The 23,993-nt window shown below is 35.1% G+C and overlaps 2 protein-coding genes across 3 annotated transcripts; one reads left to right on the top strand and one right to left on the bottom strand.

Annotated features, from left to right (window-relative positions):
- The first annotated feature begins 1,398 nt into the window (after window positions 1–1,398).
- On the top strand, window positions 1,399–6,697 carry LOC126672135 (single-strand DNA endonuclease 1). Its single transcript, XM_050366078.2, has 14 exons — window positions 1,399–1,522; window positions 1,609–1,769; window positions 1,873–1,934; window positions 2,018–2,148; window positions 2,243–2,294; window positions 2,404–2,476; window positions 2,554–2,627; window positions 3,180–3,239; window positions 3,380–3,521; window positions 3,752–3,851; window positions 4,211–4,293; window positions 4,893–4,993; window positions 5,674–5,804; window positions 6,087–6,697. Exons 1-14 carry the CDS (start codon window positions 1,455–1,457, stop codon window positions 6,652–6,654), a joined length of 1,806 nt encoding a protein of 601 aa, XP_050222035.1. The 5' UTR covers window positions 1,399–1,454; the 3' UTR covers window positions 6,655–6,697.
- Window positions 5,816–21,727, bottom strand: LOC126672134 (DNA mismatch repair protein MSH3). Of its 2 annotated transcripts, none has more exons than XM_050366076.2 (13): window positions 20,754–21,727; window positions 20,370–20,561; window positions 20,039–20,203; window positions 19,667–19,765; window positions 19,310–19,561; window positions 9,735–9,989; window positions 9,476–9,607; window positions 9,058–9,318; window positions 8,910–8,981; window positions 8,516–8,665; window positions 7,870–8,343; window positions 7,410–7,717; window positions 5,816–6,586 (listed from the first exon to the last, which is right to left on the bottom strand). In XM_050366076.2, exons 1-13 carry the CDS (start codon window positions 21,669–21,671, stop codon window positions 6,583–6,585), a joined length of 3,282 nt encoding a protein of 1,093 aa, XP_050222033.1. In that variant the 5' UTR covers window positions 21,672–21,727; the 3' UTR covers window positions 5,816–6,582. The 2 variants fall into 2 exon arrangements, with proteins under 2 accessions (XP_050222033.1, XP_050222034.1); XM_050366077.2 differs by lacking the exon at window positions 5,816–6,586 and adding an exon at window positions 7,053–7,235.
- Window positions 21,728–23,993: the final 2,266 nt, after the last annotated feature.

The following is a 23,993-nucleotide window of genomic DNA, read 5'->3' as shown; positions in this document are numbered from 1 at the left end:
TTTGCTTTCTGCCTGCTCTTTATCTGTACAGTGTTAGTGTACAGAGATAAAACAAAATTATGAAGGACAGAGCCATTAGCTAGCTAAATATACAAAAATCCCATCCATCCCCTTTGACCACCTATTTAAGTAGGTCCGTAACAAAGTACGGTATAAACCAGGAAGCAGTTCCGATAGCTTTTTTGTTTGTAATGAATGCCAGTGTATATGCTAAGAATTCAATCATAATGTTATTTATACCTTTGCAATTAAAAGATATAGATCCTATCAAAGAGTAAAAGAAACCATAAAATGAAGTGCAATATGTTAATTATGATATTCTATTGATTATAAATGAAAACAGCAAAAGAAATTTATTTGGCCGAAAATCACACATGCAATAAAAGGAATTGTAAGCATGTGAAAAATGAAAATTAAACAAAGAAGGAAGCCAAACCTTGAATAAAAGGCTATCACCCAGAAAAATGCCATATGAATTATTGTAAGGAGAAATTCTTGTGTGAACCTAGTTCGCCACATAGAATTATGAACCGTCCATTAAATACATGACACGTGACGTAATTAAATACCATAACCAATTAATAAATATAAAATTAATTAGTGATCTTTTAATAAAAATTAAATGCTATTTATTGATTGGTTAAAAAATAAAAAATCATTGTAAGAGTGCTGGAAAAAGGAAGTTGAATTTTTTTGGTGAAAGAACCCACTGCAACAAAATCCAGAAAGCAATGTCATGAGAATGAAACACTTCTCAATACTTTGCATACACATAAACTTGTCTCAAAGCAAAGAAAACTTGTCCCACATCGGGAGTTAAGCCATAATTTATCTCAAATATAAACTCAACCGAGGAATTGGTAGAGTACCTAGTGGGTGTGGGCTTGGGAGTGGTATAAGGCTTTTTCTTGCTAAAACCCTAGAGCAGAGATTGTTGGACTCTGTAGTGTTTGGGGGTCGTTTCCCGGTGTTTCCCCCCTGGTTCTCTAAAAAAGAAACATCGATGCCCTACAATATAATTTCTAATTGATAATTAAATGAAAAGAAGAATAATAATCAATAGTTGTGTTTTATTAATAAGATATATATTTTTTAATTAAATGATTAAATTGATCTAATACTGCTAATTTATTTTTGTTTTATATTTTGATGTAAAATTAATAATAAATAATTGTGCTTCAGATTTTTTATTAACAAAGTGTACTTGATATGTTTTAGATAATATAATAAAAAAATAAAAGTTTGGTTTTAACTTATTTGGATGGATAGTATTATTTTAAAAAAGATAAAAAATTATAGTTATTAACTTGTTTGTTAATAATTAATTTTAAAATTAAAACTTGTAGTATGTATTATGAAAAGTGTCATATATATAGATGTTACTTAAATAAAAAAAATTCAAAATTTAAAAAAGTGAAAGAGAGAGAGGTTTCCCTCTTTGAAAGAAGAAAGTGATGGGAGTGAAGAGCTTATGGGAAATCTTAGAGTCTTGCAAGATAATCCTTCCGCTTCACCATCTCCAGTAACTTCTTCTCTTATATCTTTCTTTTAACATTTAGAATTTATGTAATAATTTGCTGTTTTGATTGGTTTTTGAATTGAAATTAGAAACAAGAGAGTGTGTATAGATCTATCATGCTGGATAGTTCAACTCCAAAATGTAAACAAATCTCAAAGATGTGCAGTTCAGGATAAGCTCTATCTCAGGGGTCTCTTCCACCGCCTTAGAGCTCTCATTGCTTTGAATTGTACTCTTATCTTTGTTGCTGGTATTTTATTTCTTCGATTTGTCCTTTATTTTCTTGTTCTACTGTGTAAATAGAATTCACGCGATGAGATGCTTAGTTGTATTTGTTGTCTGTGTTATTGTAGATGGATCAATTCCTGGTATCAAACTATCCACTTACAGGCAGCGCTTGAATTCTGGACATGAGGTCATAATTAAGGAGTCTTCTATTGTTTTTATGCTTTTCTTCGAGAAAATTAGGTGTTCTTTAATATAGCATGATTGCTGCAGGTTACTCAGGATGAAACTAATATGCAAGAACCAGCAAGTTCACTTCCTAGAAATATGGGATCGGAATTCTCTCGTATGATTAAAGAAGCGAAAACCCTCGGTTTATCCCTTGGGATACCTTGCTTAGATGGGTAATTTATTGCTTGATGATAGGTTATTTCATTTTTCTTATGTAGAAGTGGAACCCCCTTTTGACTAGTTTTGGTTTCTCTTTTTAAAATTCAGCTTGGAAGAAGCAGAAGCGCAGTGTGCATTGTTGAACTCGGAATCATTATGTGTGAGTATGAATTCCTTCTACACTCAGATCATCGGTTGGGGAGCCAACCTGGCGTCTTCTTCCGTTTACTAACTTTACTTATCTCCTTATTTTAAATTGTGATAATTAGGATGGCTGTTTCACTTCAGATTCCGATGTTTTCCTATTTGGTGCAAGGACTGTGTATAGAGACATTTGCCTAGGTGAGCACATGCTGACTTTTTCACTGATCAATTTGAATTCGTCAGTAATATTGCTAATAATTTTATTTTTTTATTAGGGGAAGGTGGTTATGTTGTGTGCTATGAAATGGATGATATAGAGAGGAAACTTGGATTTGGAAGAAACTCTCTAGTAATTATCTATCCTTCTTGTTATCTTATACATTGGTAGAATATATTGTTTTTCCCAGAAGTGAACCTTGTTCAGATGTGTTAATTTTTTTTTTCATGGTAAGTAACATCCTAACAAAGAATGAAAGAAAGTTCATGGTATGCACTTTAGTCCGTGGCACATCAGGATGTTCATTTTCAATCATCAATTAGAGAAAAACTATCCTAATATAATGGAAAGGATGTTTAGCAGCATTAGTCGATTCTAATTCTAGTTTTGGTATTAGGGAGAATGGGGAGATAAATTTTCTATGTGAACTTTAGTTAGTTTTTCAATTTTCAATTTTTTCTATTGCAAGACATTCTGTTTGTATTATGTAATAAATGTGTTTTACACACATAATTTGCATTTGTTAGAAATAATCTGTACCTCTTAGATTTTCCTAAACTTGGTTCATTAACAAATGCGTGCAAATCATGTGAATATCATATGGTTACTTTCTTTGTCTGTCTTTCGTATTTTACCTGTGATTATCAAATATACTTTTTTAATATATTATCTTATCATCTTTAGATTACTCTGGCTCTTCTTCTTGGATGTGATTACTCTCAGGGAGTTCGTGGTCTCGGTCCAGTATGTCTCAATGTTCTTTTGCTTCTTAATTTTGATTAAATAAGTTATTTCTTTGTCCAAGTTTCTATGATTATTGTTCATTAGTAGGCAACTTAAAATAAAAATTCTTATAGTGTAGCACATTTTCTCCCTGCCGACAGGAGTCAGCATGCCAGATTGTTAAATCAGTTGGGGACCATAATGTTCTTCAACGCATTGCAATAGAAGGAATGTCTTTTGCAAAGAAAATTAGAGCTCCAAAGAAACAGACGAAGTTACCGTCTCCTGATTTAAATGTTGAAGGTAATGCAAAACAAACACAATTCACTGTGTCCAGATTTTGAGTATTACATTCTACTTTGATATGTCTTTGTCTAGTTGTATTTCATAGCTCATAAGCTTTTAGTTAAAAAAGAACCACTAATCAAATGCTTATTACAGTTTTAAAGCTGCTTCATATTTTGGCTGTTCAAAATTGCTATAAAGAAGCTTTTAGCTTGACTTTCTGATTAAAACCTCAATGCTTCTGACAGAGTTCGACAAAAATTTAGAAAAAAGGAATGAATTTGTGCAAGTAATCAATGCATATATGAAGCCCAAGTGCCACTCAGCAGATTCAGATTTAGTCTACAGGTAACGTTTTTTTGTATATGTCTTTCTATTTTCATTGACTATGGAAGTTACTGTATAGAACATAACATCAATGAAATGACTTTAGCTGTTGAAATAATCAACTCTGTCAAAAAAAATAAAAACAAAAACAGAAGTCTTTGCTAGGGACCGACTTCATTTAGCTAAAAAGTCCAGTTGCCGCTCTTCGGAAATGGGGCTTCCAATATATGTTCATTTTTAGCATAAAACAAATTAACACAGATTTTGTTTTAGAAAGGAATATGTAATTTAAACTTGTTAGCTCGCTGTATGGTGACCCAGTAATGGGTTTTGCAAGTGGATGCTCTGGCTCCTAAGCTCCTCTTAGTTATTATGTGCAGGATTCTTGCGGCACTGCCAATTCAGCGTGAGAAACTTCAACGACTATGTGCTCAGTTTTTTGGATGGTCATCAGAGAAAACTGGTTTGTCCTGCACATTTAAATAACAAGCATTGTATATTTCCATGCACAAACACATGCATATAGATGCAAGATTCTTATGGCTGCATTTTATAGATATTTAGGTTATATTCTTGGATAGGTATTTCAGTCACACCTGTTGAATTTTGTTAGTGCTGATATTATTGTGCGCAAATATTAGTTTTTTTTCTCAAGAACAAATTCAATCATGTTTAAAGTTTGTTCAGCAATTTATTTATTAATCACACTTACTTTTTTTTTATCTGAAATTGGTCAAATGTGATGGATTCCGTTGCATGCAAAGTTTCTGAAAAGTCATGTGGCTGCTTATAGTGTGTGCTGTGAGAGCAAAATAATAGTGGGAAAATGAAATTTTAAATTTATAAACTGGGGAGTGTCATGCTCTTTTCTCTCTTGAATAATATGAGCAAGTTCTGTAGTGACTTAAATGAGGTCTATCTAGCTTTCTCCTGTTTTTGTTTATTTAGTTGTTTGAACTTTTTGGTGCCCTCCACCTTACCTTTGATTAAGTAGCCTTTTTCTGCATAAGATAAAGGTTTCCTGACTTTTTGATATTTTTATCCATTTATTGCTTGGATTAGATGAGTATATCCTTCCAAAAATTGCTGAAAGAGATCTGCGAAGATTTGCCAATTTGCGTTTGACATCATCAGAATTAGGAGTGAATCTTCCTATGTGTGAGGTACTGTTATTGAATTTACAGCTAGCAATATTTTTGGTTGTCTTATAGTTGCTGGACTCAGTGGCGGAACCAGGACTCCAATTTAGGAGGATCGAAATTTTTACGTTCGGTTATTTAGAAAAATAGAAAGGCAGTAAATACATGCTAATCTGTTAATTTGTAGTTCTCTACAAGGAAAAACCGCCTCTACCACATGTAGGGGCGGTTTCTAGGGGCGATTATAACCGCTCCTACGAAGAAGAAAAAACCCTAAAGAAAATATTATTTTTTTTAATTTTTTTCCGGCGAGGAGGGTCGGCCGACCCTCCTCGACCCTCCCTAGTTCCGCCCCTGGCTGGACTCTTTAAGAGGCTGGTTAGTCTTTAACTGCATGTGTAAATCAAATATCAATCGATCTTAATTTTATATACTGCTAGGTTTAGACTGGACAGGAGGTTGCAGCAGAATTATGAGTTTTTCTGTTCAATATCAACAACCAAGCTCATCCATCAGAGCCTCAGAGGAGCCTTTTCTTTTAGCATTAACGTGAAAAACCCAAAGTTGTTGGTTGTATGCTTGTCTCTGTGACCAATGCCATGTTCATTGTCATAATTTATTTGAGAAGTTCAATAATTTATGAATATCAGTTTACTCTGTCTTTTGGAATGAATTATATGTAACAAAAACTTCACAATTTGCAGATACCAGTGAAGTGCCCTGTATCTGAAATCGTCAAATCCAGAAAAGTGCAAGGAAAAGAATGTTTTGAGGTGCGCTGGGAAAGGCTAGATGGACTTGAAACCTCTATAGTTCCAGCAGATCTTGTAGAGAGGTAATTGTAAATGCTGTATAATTGTCATCTGTTTTCTCTATTCACTTCGAATTACAAAAAGTCAGTTGAAACATGAGCACATTGCTAGACCTTTGGCTGATTTGAGGATTTGCATATTTACCTTAATAAGAAGGGTTTGGTCAAATTATTTGAAACAAGCAAAATAAATAAGACCTTCTTATGTTGTAATTGCAACTTGGTCAAATCCTATGAAAATATCATTCTGGTATCATATCCCAGTTCGAAATTTTAAAGTTGACCTTGTTTCTTGCTTATATACAGTGCTTGTCCGGAAAGGATTGCTGAGTTTGAGCAGAAGAGAGCCTTGGGGAAGAAACAGAATCACCGGAAACCAAGAACAAAGAAAGCAGAAAGCAGATCTACAGTAGCTGAAATTAATTTAATGCTTCAAAATTTGATGCTTGACATTGAATCCGAAAGTAATACTGCACTTAACGATTCTGTTCCTTCAAGATCAGTGATTTCAGGGGATTCCATTTCTTCGAAATCTGTGGTATCGGGGGATTTTGTTCCTTCAAAATCAATGATATCAGGGGAGAGAACAAGCGGAATTGCGGTTCGTTTAGGGTCGAAAAGCAATTTAAACAACAATGCTGCCTCATCTTCCTGTTATGTTGGTGCAAGTCTTCCTAAGAATGAGGTCATTGATCTTTTGAGCCCTTCTCCGGCTCCACCTTGCCGTATGGTTTCGAGATGTCAGCCAACCAATGATCAATTTATCGATGTGATAAATTTGAGTGACTCAGAAACTGAAATGTCACCTGAACATGTGAAGAAAGGAACAGAACTAAGTTCGTTTCTAGCTAGCATTAGATATGACATTTCTTGAATAGAATAAATAAATTTAATTATATAATATCATTGTACTTTAATTTGTAGAATAGGATCATAATGTCATGAATAGGATTAATTTAGTAATTCATTTGATATGATTAATGCTATAAATATATAATATATAATTTAGAAATTCAGATTTCATTTAGTACTTTTTTGATATAAATATAACTAATCCTATAAAACTTATAATAGTAGAGTTAAATGAATATTTGAGTAAGCAATTACAACTTCAATGTTAAAGAATGTCTAATACTGTATTGGAAAAAGTCTAAAATGTCAAAACAGTTGTCAATGTATATATTTGCTCATTGAAGAAAGAATAGGAAAAAGAAAAAAAAATGTCAGTGGCTTTAGGCCGTAGCTCATACTGAAATGGTTTCAAGAAATATGAAGTTTTGAACTAGAACCTCAATCATAGCAAATCAATCCAAAAAGAATAGGTCATGTGATTATTTACAAAATTCTTTATACAAAAACAATCTACAGATTTGGCGAAAAATCATACATAAATTCAGAAAAATCTGAAGAGTTAGTGTTCCAAGTCGATCCATTCGATTTCTGCCTGGTCTTTATCTGCACAGTGCGGTTAATTGGGCCGAGATAAAACAAAATTATCAAGGACAGAGGCATTAGCTAGCAAAATATACAAAATTATCAAGGAAGGAGTTTAATTGTACCGTGTTATCATCCCCTTTCACCTGATTAAGTACATCCATAACAAAATTTAGTATAAGGTTGCAAATTCACCTGTTTATTAATGCCTTTGCAATGCTTCTAGCATTCTCCAAGTACTGAAAACCTCTACCAGGTTCTCCACTGAGTAATGCGAGCCTCAAGTTTGAAAAGAAATTCTCGTAACAATCGCTTAGTTCTTTATGATTCTCAGTCTTCTCATCCTGGAAGAAATCAGAAGATCCTAAAAGGTTTTTTTGCTGATCACTTGACAGTGTCTTTAGCAGCTGACCTTTATCCAATCTGTTTCTCCTTTCGCAGCTTACCACCGCTTCCAGTCTTGCCGCCATGGCAGTAGCACGTTTTATACATGACAAAGGTAACTGCAATAGGATGCAGAGTGCTCATGTAAATCAAACAAATTTCTGAAAAGGTATGATAGCTTAAGATCTCAGATTAAGCTATAGTGAGCAGTGATGAGCACTTATGCTAGAATATATGCTAAAATATCAATCATAGTGCAATTGAACCTTACCTGTGCTAGCTGCGCAACCTTAAATCCAAAACTCCTCTCTGACACACCAGGCACCAACTTGTAAAGGTAAGTGACATCTTCATCAACAAAATTCGACTCTGCCACAGACCCATTTTTCTCTGCAGTCAGATACGATACATGGTATGCCCCCACAGAGTTCGGAAATTCATTTTTGATGTCAGCAATTTTTGGGTAATGGGTTACGAAGAGGACCATGCTTCTTTTTTGCTCTAGAAGATGGTGTAATGTAGCATAGGCAATAGCTTCCCCGTCATGTGTGCTTGTGCCCCTCCCAAGCTCATCGATAATAACCAGGGAACTTGCTGTGCATTTATGGAGTATATTAGATGCCTCACTCAGCTCTTCCAAAAAGGTGCTTCTCCCTTGTTGGATGCTGTCAGAAGCTCCCATTCGAGTGTAGATGCCGTCTAACACATGCAATCTTGCTGATGATGCTGGTACAAAGGAACCAACCTTGAGGAATCAGAACCAAAAAGAATATTATAAGTTGTGTTTAAAAATTGTTAATATAATGCAAATACTAGGTTCCTGAAGGTGGCTAAAAGAAAACAAATTTCTTGAACGCAATGCATAAGGTTAAGACAAGAGAACATCATATAAACAAGAATGTCAGTTCATCTTGCACCTGAGCCATCAGAGTGATGAGAGCAACTTGGCGAATATAGCAACTCTTGCCCCCCATATTGGGCCCAGTGACAATCTGGCAATGCTCTCCATCACCACATAAGTGTGTATCATTTGGGATAAAACTGTCTTGTAAAATGGTCTCCAAAACCTGGTCAAAATTTCCATCATGCAACAGATAACCAAAACGAGATAAGATACAAACAAATGATAGCATATTATGACCCTCAGGAAATGTAGAAAAGGCCATCTATGAATTTTAACCAAGCGAGTCAATGAACTAGAGAAGATTTAGTAAGACTTAAGTTTTGATTGATTGTAAGGAAATCGTAATATTTTCCTTGCAAGTTTAGCAGGCACAGAATATTAGAAAGTTTTAACATGAAAGTACATACTGGGTGACGACCAGAGGATATATGTATCTGAACAGGTTCATCATCATCCACAAACTGGGGACGGACATAATTCTGCAGAGAATTTACTAGAAAGGTCATAATGCTTCAAAAATAATAAGAAAACATAATCAAGTTCACAAAGATGTACCTTATTCTTTGACAGAGTGGCGAGCGAGTGCAAACAATCCAAAGCAGCAAGTGCTTGAACAACAGATTGGAATTCAGCATAGTGTTTGGCAAAACCTCTTAGAAAGCTATCCCATGCAGCTCGGCAGACAACCATGAGCTCCTCATTAGCCAGTTTTGACTGATCTAAGGCAGCTAATACTTCGGGTGGGTGATAACGAATCATCTTCTTTGTACTGTTAACTTTCACCCAGCTTAATGGTACTTTGACATCTGCAGGCAACTGTACTCAATGTTGATCAAGTTCTGGATCTACAAACTATAGGAAACCTAAGGTTGTAAATCCAAGCTTTGTTCACTTCAATTGGGATTTTGCAACTAGACAATCTCAAACTCAAAAGGCACAAAATACACTTGCCTGACATGGCTGATTGTCTTACCTCTATCAAATGAGTGATTCCGGAGACGGTCATGAATTCCAATCTACACATTCTAAGCTGCTTGCGATATAAACTTATCAAAGACTCCAATTTAGACTTCGCCAATTGAACTTCTTTTCGGGATCTTGCAACCTATGCATGGAAAACATGAAACACGCATGCATATATAATAGAGACACAGAGAGATGAGAGAGAAGGTAATGTGATAAAACAAAAAGGATGAAAGTAAGAAAATGAAGAATTTCATAGAAACACAAACCTCTTGGAATTGGCCGTTAGAAACAACGATTAAGTTTGCCATGTCCCCATTTTCAGCAGCTTTCTTATTCAGGGTAGACAAATATTTTGCAGCAACAGCTAGTACACTGGATGATGACACAGTCAAAATCAACTTTCTTAATAGAACTGAGTTCACAGTCCTTGCTTCAACTCTCTCATTGTTCTGCTCTTCTTCAATGTGAAATCGCTGAAGTTGTTCCCCGGCATTTAATATGGCTTGAATAACTGCAATGAACTGTCATTCAATAATCTAAATATGTTATTACCTACACAGAATATGCAACAATAGGAACTAACAACAGGTAGCTCTATCACTTAAAAAACGTCAGTTCCAAAGCTAAAGGGCTTCAGTGTTAGTAGTATGTGCCCTAGGGCCATTTGATCATGTATATTTGTAGAACTAATCTCAATGGCAAAGATATATATGTTCTAATTGAACTAAGTGTCTCATCAACTAAGTGTTCATTTATTACGTATTGTCCTTATCACATTGTGGTAGAATCTATTCTTAAGGTGTTAAGAATATGAGTTACAGATTTTATTATACATGTGATCTAAATAATAGTTCATGATCGATGGGGTCCTACGAATAAGGGCATCGTATTATCCCGGAAAGATTGTCACCTCTGTTTATTCTCCTGATTAGTAAGGAGTTACTAATTATAGGAAGTAGTGAGTCTCATACTACTTGATGGAGATCAGGATAAACATGTGGACACTCAAGATGTTGAGTGGGTCGAACAAGTGACGCTAGATGACTTATACATGGTATTTCATCAAAGTCAATTTAATGTCATCTAGTTCATAATTGTACATATGTCCTTTGACTTGCGGTGACACTATCTTGTATATAGGTGATTAGAGTTTGATACTCCTTATCCCTAGATCTTTCATGAGCTAGGGTCGCGGGATGTGTTGGCTCTAGTTAGTTGTATATGGAGATAGGGGTTTAACCAAGAGAGGATTTATCACTCCGGATGAACGGAGAAAAGATTCTATGCTATCTCAAATTGTTCTTGATGGATGATAAAACCTGCGCGGGTGTATATGACTTACTTAGAAAGTTGTTTCTAGTGGAAGTCATATTTATCAAGAATAAGAACTGAGATGAGGTCATATGATTAAGACAAACAGTGTTTGACTTAACCGTGACACTAGTCGAGATCGGAATCTTAGATAAAGGGAATTTTGAGTGTACGGTAATTATGAACATTGGTTCATAAAGAATGCATCGAAACATTCATATCTATTTGGGGGTCGTGATATGTTGCTAGACGTCACTCACGATCTACGAGAATTAATAATTAATGGGATTTAATTATTTAATATAAGAAAGGCGTTTCTTATGACTCTCGTTGCCATATAGATGTGAACCTAGTTAGTCACACACAATAGGGTGTGTAACCGATTGAGTTTACGAGAGATCGATTTCATATAGATACTAGCATATCTCGGAAATTAATCTAAGATGAAAAACAAGTATAAATTAGGGACTAATTTGTAAGAGTTATAAATTAGTAGGCACCTAATTGTATTTTATCCAAGTTAATGTGATGATGTCATGTGATGATGTCATGATGATGTCATGTGATGATGTCACGATGATGTCATGTGATGATGTCACGATGATGTCACGATGATGTCATGTGATGATGTCATATGATGATGTCACGTGATGATGTCATGTATGTCTCTGTGTGTGACACCTAGCATCCGACGTGTCAGAAGGTGGCAACACCTATGCTTGATGTGTGACACCTAGCATGTGATGTGTCAGATGGTGGCAACACCTATGCTTGGTGTGTGACACCTAGCATGTGAGGTGTCGAATGGTGGCAACACCTTTGCTGGGTGTGTGACACCTAGCATGTGAGGTGTTGCATTCTTAAGCAAAGCTCTACCCTATAAATAGAGGTTGCCTTTGCTTATTCTACACCACACCACACTAAAGAGACCATATTTGAAGGAGTTCAAGTAGTCATCAATCACAGAAAAGCTTGGAGAAAGTTTTTTATACATCCCAGCAAAGACGTAATCGAGGCAAGAGTTTGAGCTTAGGGTTGCTCGGCAAGAGGAACTCTAGCAGATTACTTCAAGGCGAGGATTCAATCGGACGCATACTCGTGTGGACGAGCTTGAGGTCGCCGTACTATCGGGACTACAAGAATCGTTGGAGAATCGACATAGGTATTCTTCTTACGGTTTCTAGATGCGTGCTTTAATTACTAGATGATACGACGATCCATTTGTTATTGATATGATCAATTTCTGGATCCGAATTGTTGGAATTCCAATTTTGAATTGAAATATACGATCCGGACCCTCACGTCCCGCTGCACCAACAGTGGTATCAGAGCAAAGGATAATGTGCATGGAGATGCAACACATGGAGATGTGTCGATTATCCGATTCTAGGGAACTCTCACTCATGATCGTGTGACGAAGTGAGGCTCTCCACCCTAGAGCGTATGTGATGCGTGCTTTGGTAGGTACATATGGATGTCACCCTATGAGATAGGATCGAGTCCATATTGGTCCACAACCTCACTATTGGCTGGGAACCAACAGTGGTATCGGAGCCACCGTATCAGCAAGTATTAAAGCTTTACGATTGAATGCATGTATTAATAATCATGGACTTAGGAATTATTAATTGGCATGTAATTTATAATTCCGAGGGCTTAGGTCTTCTTTGCAAAAACGAGCAAACAATATTGTGACATTAATTACATTTGATTAAATTCTGTCTAGGAGATTGGTACTTAAGTGGTCCGCTCGTGACCCTCCAATCTATCCTGGGAATTTTTCTAATGTGATTATTTAACACAATACGTGACTCGCTTGTGCATTATGTTGTCGTCAACAAAACATGCGGAACAAATAATAGTTTGCTCATTCTTTTGTGGCTAAAGAATGAGACCTAGGAAGTCCATGATCATACATGTGTGATTGCATGATTCATTTTAGCTTTAATATGTATGAGATGCATGCTAAAATGTGTTGTGGGCTTAGTGAGACCGGAATAACTTAAAACCCTAAGAAATCTTCCTAAAAGTAAAAGGATTAAGTTTATATTGATTAATCATTAAATTGATTTATCAATGGCTCTCCATTGGAGCAATAAACTAACACGCTTTGAGTTATCATCTTGTCGGCTATGGATACATAGGGGTGAGATGATATCGTCAAGAGATGTTGTCGAGTTTATTGTTAAGCATGCGATGTTGCGGGTGTAGTCGATATAATATACGGCGAGAAAGGCAATTAGGCGTACCTGAGTCGTATATTATTCAAATCGATACATCTTAGTTGATTCAATGGGTTAAACTTAACTAATGTGGAAACCCAAGAATAGCATTAAGTACTTGAGGGTGAAAGCATTAGGAGCCGGAAATGATTGAACCTCATATGAGATATGATGAACAAGTAGTTGTTCACTTATATATCATTTTGATCCCAAGAATAGCATTAAGTACTTGAGGGAAAGATAAATGAGTATAAGAATTCAATCACCCGCTTGAAATCTTTTCCAACAAAGATTCACGTTTCCTATTTTGGAAGTGTAGGATTCGAAAAAGATAGTGGGAGGCCATTTTGATAGAGACCAAATCATTATGGTTAAATATACAAAATAACACGAATACTAATTGAAGATCTTTGCTATCTAAAGGATAATAAGATTAAATAGAATCCTTTTAAGTGACATTCACGATAGTAATCGGCTAGTGGTTTAAAACCATTTTTTGATTGATTAAGATATTTAGATGCCTCCAAGGCTTTTGCGAAAAAGAAATGCACATTGGTTAACAAAGAAAAGTGTTTTCGTTTGTTAAGATGTAGGACAGTATAAGTCATAGCCGGAAATATTTGGAATATTTGAAAGGCGGTTCGGTCAATAAAAGAAAGTGTTTCTTTTGTCAAACCGAAAGACATTGAAATGGAAATTGCATTAAGTATTGTGAATACTTAAAGGGCAATGACTGGAGGAACAACTCCATCAAGAACATGTGTCTATCTCATGTTCCAATGTCAATTGCTCATTTAAAAGGTTGGGTATTGAATACCGATGCTCATTCTCACATTTGTTTATCTTTTATGGATTTAGTAAAAGTGAGAAAGAAAGGAAAAAGATGAAGTAATCTTAAATCTCGGGAATGACGCAAGCGTTGTGACAAGAGCTATAGGTTCAACTTCAATTTTCTTAAATAAACGTAAGTTGTACTTAAACAAGATTTTTGTACTTACCCAATATACATAGGAATATCATGTCCGAATTTGTATGACAAATTTGGTAGTTGATTTTCTATTTACAAAGGATGTTTGTAGTATTATGTTTGATAATACGGAGTTGGGTATGGATATGTACAAAATATTCTTTATGACTTGAATAAAGATGTTTAATGCAAAAGATGTTTTGGAAATTAATACCATAAGTTATCAAATTTCTAAACAACTTTGGCATTTATAATTAGGACATATTGCAAAAGATAGACATAACAAGTTAGATAGGATGGGAATCTTGAGCAATCAAGATTTTGCATCTCTTCCGATTTGTGAGTCGTATCTTAAAGGCAACATGGCCTGATTATTCTTTGTGGGACAAAGAGGTAGAGCTAAAGCCGTTTAAGAGATCATACATAGTGATGTAAATGGTATGTTTATAGAAACGGACCAAGGTAGATACTTATACTTCATTTTCTACATCGATGATTTATCACGATATAGTTAAGTTTGTCTTATGAAGAACAAACATGAAGATTTTGAAATGTTCAAATGACTTCAAGAATGAAGTAGAAAACCAAATTGGAAAAGGTATTAATACTTTACGATGTGATCGAAAAGGGAAGAATACTTGAGTACAGAATTTGGTATGTTCCTAAAAGGAATGTGGTATTATTTTTCAACTTACTCCTTGGGAACACCATGGTTGAATGGTGCGTCTGTCAAGAAGGACGTATCGTACATTGTGGGAAATGATACGATCAATAATGAGCTATATACTGACTTATCCATCTCGTTATAGGGTCAAGCACTTCTTACCGCAAATAAAATTCTAAATTAAATTCCAACTAAATTTGCACCATAGATACCTTATGAGATATGGTATGGAATCAAGTCTTAAGGATGTTAAGATTTGAGGGTTTTCGGAACATATCAGGAAACTGATATCCGATAAATTTGGAATCAAAATCAATCATGGAAAGGTTATGTTGGATATCCTAAATACAGTTTAGGATATTGTTTCTATATTCGAACCGAACAAACAATTGTTGTTTAACGGTGGTAGTCTTTCTTAATAAAGCGTTTATTCAAGAGGGACACTAAGAAAGGATTATAGAATTAGATGAGGAGTCATCTAGTTACCAACAAAATAATGAATCAATGAAGATTGATCAAACCCACTAAAAGCCGGAGTTAGTAAAAGATGTATCTACATTAACAACTCGAAGATTAAGTAGAGTATCTCGTCCACCGTAGAGAGATGGTTTTCCCACATGATAAACAAGAGTTGTTTAGTCATGGAGTAAAAGATCAAGTGTTGATCCCTCTACTTATGAGGAAACTATATGTGATATAGATTCTTCAAAATTGGTTTGAAGGAATAAAATCTGAAATGGATTCCATATAAAGAAACCAAATTTTAGGAGCTAGTCGATCCATTCAAAGGTATTATACCAATAAGGTTTAAATGGATCTTCAAGTGTAAAATTGGTACTAATGGAAAGGTGGAAACATTTAAAGCAAGGCTTGTTGCAAAAGAGTTTTGCTAGAGGCAAGAAGTTGTATTGTGAATACACTTTATCGCCGGTAGCCATGCTTAAGTCCATCAAGATTTTTCTTACCAAGGCTACACATTCAGATTTTGTGGTTGGACATATGGATGTAAGAACCACATTCCTTAATGGTTAAATTAAGGAGTATATCTATATGGAACAAGCCGAGGATTTTGAATCCGAAGAAGGTTCCGAGGCGTGTAAGCTAAAATGATCCCTAGTGGATGGAAACAAAGCTTCGAGATTCGTCGTCTTGATAAAGCCGTAAGGAGTTACGAATTTATTAAAAACGATGATAAACCCAATGTTTACAAGAAGGTTAGTGGGAGCAGACTCACTTTTGTGATCTTGTATCTAGATAACATATTACTAATACATAATAATATCGGAATGTTAACTTCTGTAAAACTTTGGTTTATCTAATACGTACTCCATCAAAGTCCTCGAAGAAATAACTTATATTCTCAGTGTTGGAATCTATGGAGATAGATCTAAGAGAATAAGTAGTTTCTCCTACAGGCTCTTCTTAGAAAAGATATTGAAGTAGTTCAATATGGAAGTTGTAATAGGATTGATACTAGTTAGCCATGAAATTCTTCTTTGAATAGGAATGTCTTCTGAGACTTCTGAAGAAAGAAAGAATCTAGCAAAGATACCATAGGCTTCGGCAATTGGTAGTCTGACGTATGTGTTGTCACTTACAAAGCTAGAAATTTGTCTATGCGGTTAGTGGGACTAATCAGTTTCAATCAAATCCATGTTGAGAACATTGGATGGTCGTTAAGGATATCTTTAAGTACTTATGAAGAACTAAAGATATGGTCTTAACTAATGGAGAACAAGTTTTTTTTAAGTAGACCGTTTTACAGATTCTGATTAATAAATCAGATATGGATGATAGAGAGTCTATCTCCAGATTCATATTTATCTATAATGAAGGAGTAGTAAGCTAGAAGTGTTCTAAGCGAGAATCAACTCCAGGTTCCATTATAGAAGCCGAGTATATTATGGCATGAGATGTTGTAATAGAAGGTGTTTGGATAAAATAGTTCTTAATAGAACTAAGTATGGTTTCTTCCATTAAGTCGACAGTTCCTCTTTTCTGCGACCACAATGGTGCTACTGCCATAGCAAAGGAAACTGGGTCTGACAACTTATCCAAACATAAGGAAAGGCATTATCATATTATATAAAGAAATTGTTGGAAAGAGAAATTTGTTTCTCTAAAAGATAGCATCAGCCAATAACACACGGCTGACCCACTGACAAAGCCCATGACTTAGAGTCATTAAGGTTTACATGACATAGAGTCATTAAGATTTACATCTTGTAAAGATGGGGCTTAGATATAGTTGCCAATGGCACTAGTGCAAGTGGGAGATTGTTAGTAGTATGTGCCCTAGGGCCATTTGATCATGTATATTTGTAGAACTAATCTCAATGGCAAAGATATATATGTTCTAATTGAACTAAGTGTCTCATCAACTAAGTGTTCATTTATTACGTATTGTCCTTATCACATTGTGGTAGAATCTATTCTTAAGGTGTTAAGAATATGAGTTACAGATTTTATTATACATGTGATCTAAATAATAGTTCATGATCGATGGGGTCCTACGAATAAGGGCATCGTATTATCCCGGAAAGATTGTCACCTCTGTTTATTCTCCTGATTAGTAAGGAGTTACTAATTATAGGAAGTAGTGAGTCTCATACTACTTGATGGAGATCAGGATAAACATGTGGACACTCAAGATGTTGAGTGGGTCGAACAAGTGACGCTAGATGACTTATACATGGTATTTCATCAAAGTCAATTTAATGTCATCTAGTTCATAATTGTACATATGTCCTTTGACTTGCGGTGACACTATCTTGTATATAGGTGATTAGAGTTTGATACTCCTTATCCCTAGATCTTTCATGAGCTAGGGTCGCGGGATGTGTTGGCTCTAGTTAGTTGTATATGGAGATAGGGGTTTAACCAAGAGAGGATTTATCACTCCGGATGAACGGAGAAAAGATTCTATGCTATCTCAAATTGTTCTTGATGGATGATAAAACCTGCGCGGGTGTATATGACTTACTTAGAAAGTTGTTTCTAGTGGAAGTCATATTTATCAAGAATAAGAACTGAGATGAGGTCATATGATTAAGACAAACAGTGTTTGACTTAACCGTGACACTAGTCGAGATCGGAATCTTAGATAAAGGGAATTTTGAGTGTACGGTAATTATGAACATTGGTTCATAAAGAATGCATCGAAACATTCATATCTATTTGGGGGTCGTGATATGTTGCTAGACGTCACTCACGATCTACGAGAATTAATAATTAATGGGATTTAATTATTTAATATAAGAAAGGCGTTTCTTATGACTCTCGTTGCCATATAGATGTGAACCTAGTTAGTCACACACAATAGGGTGTGTAACCGATTGAGTTTACGAGAGATCGATTTCATATAGATACTAGCATATCTCGGAAATTAATCTAAGATGAAAAACAAGTATAAATTAGGGACTAATTTGTAAGAGTTATAAATTAGTAGGCACCTAATTGTATTTTATCCAAGTTAATGTGATGATGTCATGTGATGATGTCATGATGATGTCATGTGATGATGTCACGATGATGTCATGTGATGATGTCACGATGATGTCACGATGATGTCATGTGATGATGTCATATGATGATGTCACGTGATGATGTCATGTATGTCTCTGTGTGTGACACCTAGCATCCGACGTGTCAGAAGGTGGCAACACCTATGCTTGATGTGTGACACCTAGCATGTGATGTGTCAGATGGTGGCAACACCTATGCTTGGTGTGTGACACCTAGCATGTGAGGTGTCGAATGGTGGCAACACCTTTGCTGGGTGTGTGACACCTAGCATGTGAGGTGTTGCATTCTTAAGCAAAGCTCTACCCTATAAATAGAGGTTGCCTTTGCTTATTCTACACCACACCACACTAAAGAGACCATATTTGAAGGAGTTCAAGTAGTCATCAATCACAGAAAAGCTTGGAGAAAGTTTTTTATACATCCCAGCAAAGACGTAATCGAGGCAAGAGTTTGAGCTTAGGGTTGCTCGGCAAGAGGAACTCTAGCAGATTACTTCAAGGCGAGGATTCAATCGGACGCATACTCGTGTGGACGAGCTTGAGGTCGCCGTACTATCGGGACTACAAGAATCGTTGGAGAATCGACATAGGTATTCTTCTTACGGTTTCTAGATGCGTGCTTTAATTACTAGATGATACGACGATCCATTTGTTATTGATATGATCAATTTCTGGATCCGAATTGTTGGAATTCCAATTTTGAATTGAAATATACGATCCGGACCCTCACGTCCCGCTGCACCAACATTCAGTCCAGACACCTGGCAATATCTAGGACTCGAGAATACTTTGGAAGATGAACTCTCAAGAAGTGGAGGTGGCAAATGTTAAGGTCTCGTTCTCTCTTACATAGACTAGAAACAAAATCAATAGCTTCATTGCACATCATAAAAAATAGCATGAAAAAGAAAAAACAAATAATACAGTAATCAAATCCAACTATAAAGCAGGTCACTGAAAGACGCAAAATTCTAGCAAAATGGAAAAAAGAAGAAGAAAACAACGGGTGGTAATAAGATTGTCTATGCACATATTTACCCTGCAGCCCACAAGAGTACAAGATAGAAGGGTTGATGATCAGAAAGACATATGAGGCACATATTTTAAGAAGTGCCATATATGAGCAGTCTCAGCAAGAAGATAAAAAAATCACCTCAGATGCAGTGGCAGTCCGATGAAAAATTCTTGTAATTCCGCGCTGAATATCAGGTGATTTTCCCAACATTGTCAAAACGGAAGTAAGCAAGCAATAGAAGTCAGGCTTTTCAATTGAAAAATTATAATCCTCTTCCCCAAATTCACCAACATTTTGTGATGCGTTATAAGACATCATGGATTCTGAAATCTCAGAAACAGCATCAAGACGAGCAGATATCATCTCTTTATCACATAAAGGGTGAGCCACCTGAATCACAAAATAGGACATATAAATAATATATTGGGAGATGTCCGAGAGAAAAAATGTTGCAAGAAAGATATGTTGGAACTTGGAATTACAATTATGCCATACCCAGTGTCTTATTAACCGGGAACCAGAAATGGTAATAGTACAATTCATGATCTGCAGCAAGGAGCCAGACTCGGACCCATTTGAGTTATTCCTCAAAACCTGCATTCAGTGACACGTGCGTTTAAGTATTACTAAGGCCTGAAGGATAAGTGAAAGTCATAAAATAGTGGGAATAACAATTCAAGATTAGCTGGTGAAGTGTCTGGCAAATGTTTACACCTTGTACACTGTATAGTTATACTCCATGCAAATCAATGAAATAGTTCCAAGTTCAATTAGTAGGAGGAAGGTATACAATGAAACTTTGCTGACAGTTTAATTGAGCTAAAATCCACAATAACGAATCTTTCAGAACATTAAATATTCAATTACCTCTAATTGTTGAAGTGTATTGCCTGAAAGGATCATCTCCATGTTGCTAGAGAATGGTCGAAATGAAGCTCCAAGACTCAAAATTTGTTCAAATCCAAATTGTTTTAAATGAGAGATGGTTAAGGCCAACGCTTGCACAGCCAAATCTGGCATGTTCATGATTCCCTTTTTGGTGCAAGAGATTTAAGCGTTAATTAAAAAAAAGACTAATAAGCATAATCAATGTACAAATTCACATCTAGCCCGTAAAGAGGGTTGAAGAAACCTATTTTTTTCTTTGCATTGGTTTTATGTACTTTGATAGTGTAAAAATAACGATGGAATATCGCACCTCAATAGCCAAGGAAGTATTGCCGTGCTCTATCATGTCCGTCCTTTGTTGATCCTCACAGACTGCCGTATGTTTACTCGCCGTCTCATATAAAGACATCACTTCAGCAAGTGCACCACCATCACTTAAGTGAACTCGCGAGGTTCGCTCCACTCTGACATTTGAGGAAGGTCCAGCATATGCAAGGAGCAACTGATTGAAGAAATAGAGCCATTTATCAGTCTGGATCGACATACAAAACTCTAAAATTCATTCTCTTTCTAATTTTGACAAACCAAATGGCATGAAATTGACATTAGTTCATATGTTCCATAACAACATTAAAAACACCTTCCCTATACAAATTACAGATTCCATATAATTATGTAACTAAAAAAGAAGTACCTTCTCAGTTTCTTTAGAAAGCGGGTCTCCGAGCAGCAACTCAGCAGGAGCCAAACTCAAAACAGCAGCCTCAAGTCCACTCCTCAAAAGACCATCACTAAACTCACCATAAACAACATCACCAGTTGAAATCTCCACACCAACAAACCCAATCCTCGTATCAAACTCACCACTCTCACTTTTATCAACAACACAACACAAATAATTGCTCCCACCCCCACACCGCTCTTCTCCGCCACCAACATCCGCCGCAGCCTCCAAAGTCGCCTTCGTATACAACGCCGACAACCCTCTACAAAATGGGCCAACTTTATTATCCCCATGTGCTTTAATAGCAGCAGTCTCAGTCTGTTTAACAACCCCAACTTTATAGCCAGCGCTAACCAATCTTCTGACGTGGACATTTAACCGATAAGTTGGTATGCTGGCCGTCATAAAGTTATGATCCTTATGTGCATAAATCCCTAATACTGTAGCCGCAATTTGAGCATCTGGTCCGAAAAATCGGTACTTGTAACCAACTTCAATCATTAAAAGAACATCAGGGTACTTGGTTTTGAGGTTAACTACTTGCTGCTCTAGTGGGGTGTACTTGATATTAGGACATGATGAAGAGGGTGGTTTTATTGAGGTTTCAGGAGAGGAAGGTTCTAGAAGTTTGTCGAGGAATTTTTGGTGGAGAGATGAGGAGGAGGAGGAGGGGGTAGGAATGTCATAAGAAAGTTTGGGTTTTTTGGGGGTGGTGGTGAGATGGGTAGAGAGGAGTTTGCGTTTGGCGGGAGAGAAGGAGACGGTTGTTGAAATTTTGGGTGGTGGAGAAGATGATACTGGTGGAGGCGGTGACGGTGGCGGCGGGTTATTTGTTTCAGGCTTTCGTGCGAAGAACCGGGAAATGACCAGTTGTTTTTGCTTGCCCATGGTTTATGAAATTTGAAAAGATCGGTCAGTCTCTGAGCAGCTTCGCGCGCTTCTTGTTCTTATTCCTCTCGGTTTTTCAGTGGGTTGATGACACTCATGTTCTGATTCGCATATCGGGCCATCTGGGTGCTGTCAAGCCCGGCCCAAATACTTTATATTTTGAGGAAATTACACCATTTACCAAAAAAATGAAAATAATTACAAAAGTATATGTTGACTTTTTTCATTTACAAAAATATTAATAATATTTACAAAAGTACAAAAAAATAAAAAATAATATCAAACATACGGTGTATACTGTGGGTATAATGTTAGTACACTAATAAACTAACATTATATCAACATTGTACCAAAATTATACCAAAATTATACATACTGAGATTTTATTAATATTAAATAAAAATTTACCAAAATTACATCAAATCGTATACTGAAAATTAAATTAATAATATACCAAAATTATACCATCAGTATACCAAGAGTATATAAATTTTTTTGTTCATTACCAACTATAGTAAAAAATACACATAAAAAAAAATACATGTTATCAACTAGAAAATATATATAAAAATTTATAATCAATATACCAAAAATATACTGAAATTATACCAATAATAAACCAAATATTATTTTTAAATTATCTGATTTATAGTTTTAATATTCCAAAATTATACCATAATTATACCGACATTATACAAATCATACTTTTGTAATTAATTTTTATTTTTTGATACTTTTGTAATTAATTTTAAATCAGTCGTATTTTTGTAAATAAAAAAAGTTTACAGGTACTTTTGTAAATATTTTTAAAATTTTAGGTACTTTTGTCATCGTCCCTTATATTTTGACACAGTTTTTTCTTTCTAGACCTATTTTTGGATCCCTAAATTATACGGTTTTGATTCATCGGATCCTTAATCTTCTATTTGTCTTCTTCGGATCTCCGAATTTTTGTTTTTACTTCATCAAATCCCTCATAAATCTCTAAAATTTTATTTTATGGTTCATTAAGTGCCTAAACTTTTGTTTTTTTGTTTAATTGGGTCCTTAAACGGATATCCGTTTAAGAACCTAACGAATCAAAAAAACAAATTTTTAGGTATTTGAGGAAGTCAAATAGAAATTAAGGAATCTGATAAACAAAAAAAAACAAAAATTTAAAGACCTGGGTAAACCAAATAAAATTGAAGGACCTGATGAACCAAAAAATAAAAATTTAAAAACCTGAAGAAGCCAAATATAAGTTGAGGAACCTGATGAACCAAAACAATATAGTTTAGGGACCCCATAATGAATTTAGCCTTTTTTTAATGTCGTCATATATCACAATCTTTTGCGTATTTCTCGATTTAAACACAATTTACAAAACATCTCACACAACACCTCAATATTTTTAAACTTTTCATTCTAAATCCCAGTTTATGTTTTATGTTTTATCTTTTTGTAACAATGATGTTGTTTTTAACCGTGTGAATGACCAAAACGGCGTCATTTTATACATTTGCCACATGATAAAAGATTGAAATAATAGGTGAGACGTTTTAAAAAAGATGCTTTAATCGAAGAAAAAACATAAAAAAATGTGATATATGATGGCACTAACCTCTTTTTCGTCTGATTTTATTTTAAAAAATAAATAAAATTATTTGTATCATTGAATTATAAAAACTAATTTGTTTAATGATTCATATATAAGAGATAAAATATCTCAACATGTTGAACTAAAAAGGTTAACTCTATAAATCAACACTTTTCTTTCAAGAGTAATGTATACTCGGCCAAAACATTATGTTTCGAGTTCATTAAGTTAAATATGAGTTCATAATATTACGACGGCAGTAAAAGGTAAGAAAAAGCAAGAAGTTACCAGGTCAAACATCGAATTTATAATAAAGATAATTTATTAATGTGTTGTCCAATCATGAATATGACTTAATTTACTGTTGGAAATTAGCTATGTTTATCTAAAACTAATTTGTTAAGTTTAATTATTTTATAAAAAGATAGTGATCCGAATTATGAAAAAAATATGACAAAGACAATTGAAGTGGCAGCCATTAGTGAAGTGAAATAAAAAATTTAATTTAAGTCGGGAAGAAATTGGGATAAAACCAATTAAGGTGGCAGCTCGCCCCATTTTATTTTCACCCTTTGTCTAGGTACTCTTTTTTTATCATATAAACTCATTCCTTTATTCTCTTAATTAATATTTTTTCTATAATATCAATTTATCATTCGTCTTCTTTACATTCTTATTCATATGTTAAACGTCATGTCTAATAGAATGTTTTCTCCACTTTCATAGCCATATTAAAGTCAAAC

The sequence above is a fragment of the Mercurialis annua genome, linkage group LG3 (genome assembly GCF_937616625.2).
Source record: "Mercurialis annua linkage group LG3, ddMerAnnu1.2, whole genome shotgun sequence".
In the NCBI taxonomy this organism is placed as follows: domain Eukaryota; kingdom Viridiplantae; phylum Streptophyta; class Magnoliopsida; order Malpighiales; family Euphorbiaceae; genus Mercurialis; species Mercurialis annua.
Note: the sequence above shows the minus strand (reverse complement) of the source record. Positions and strands in the feature narration are given on the sequence as shown.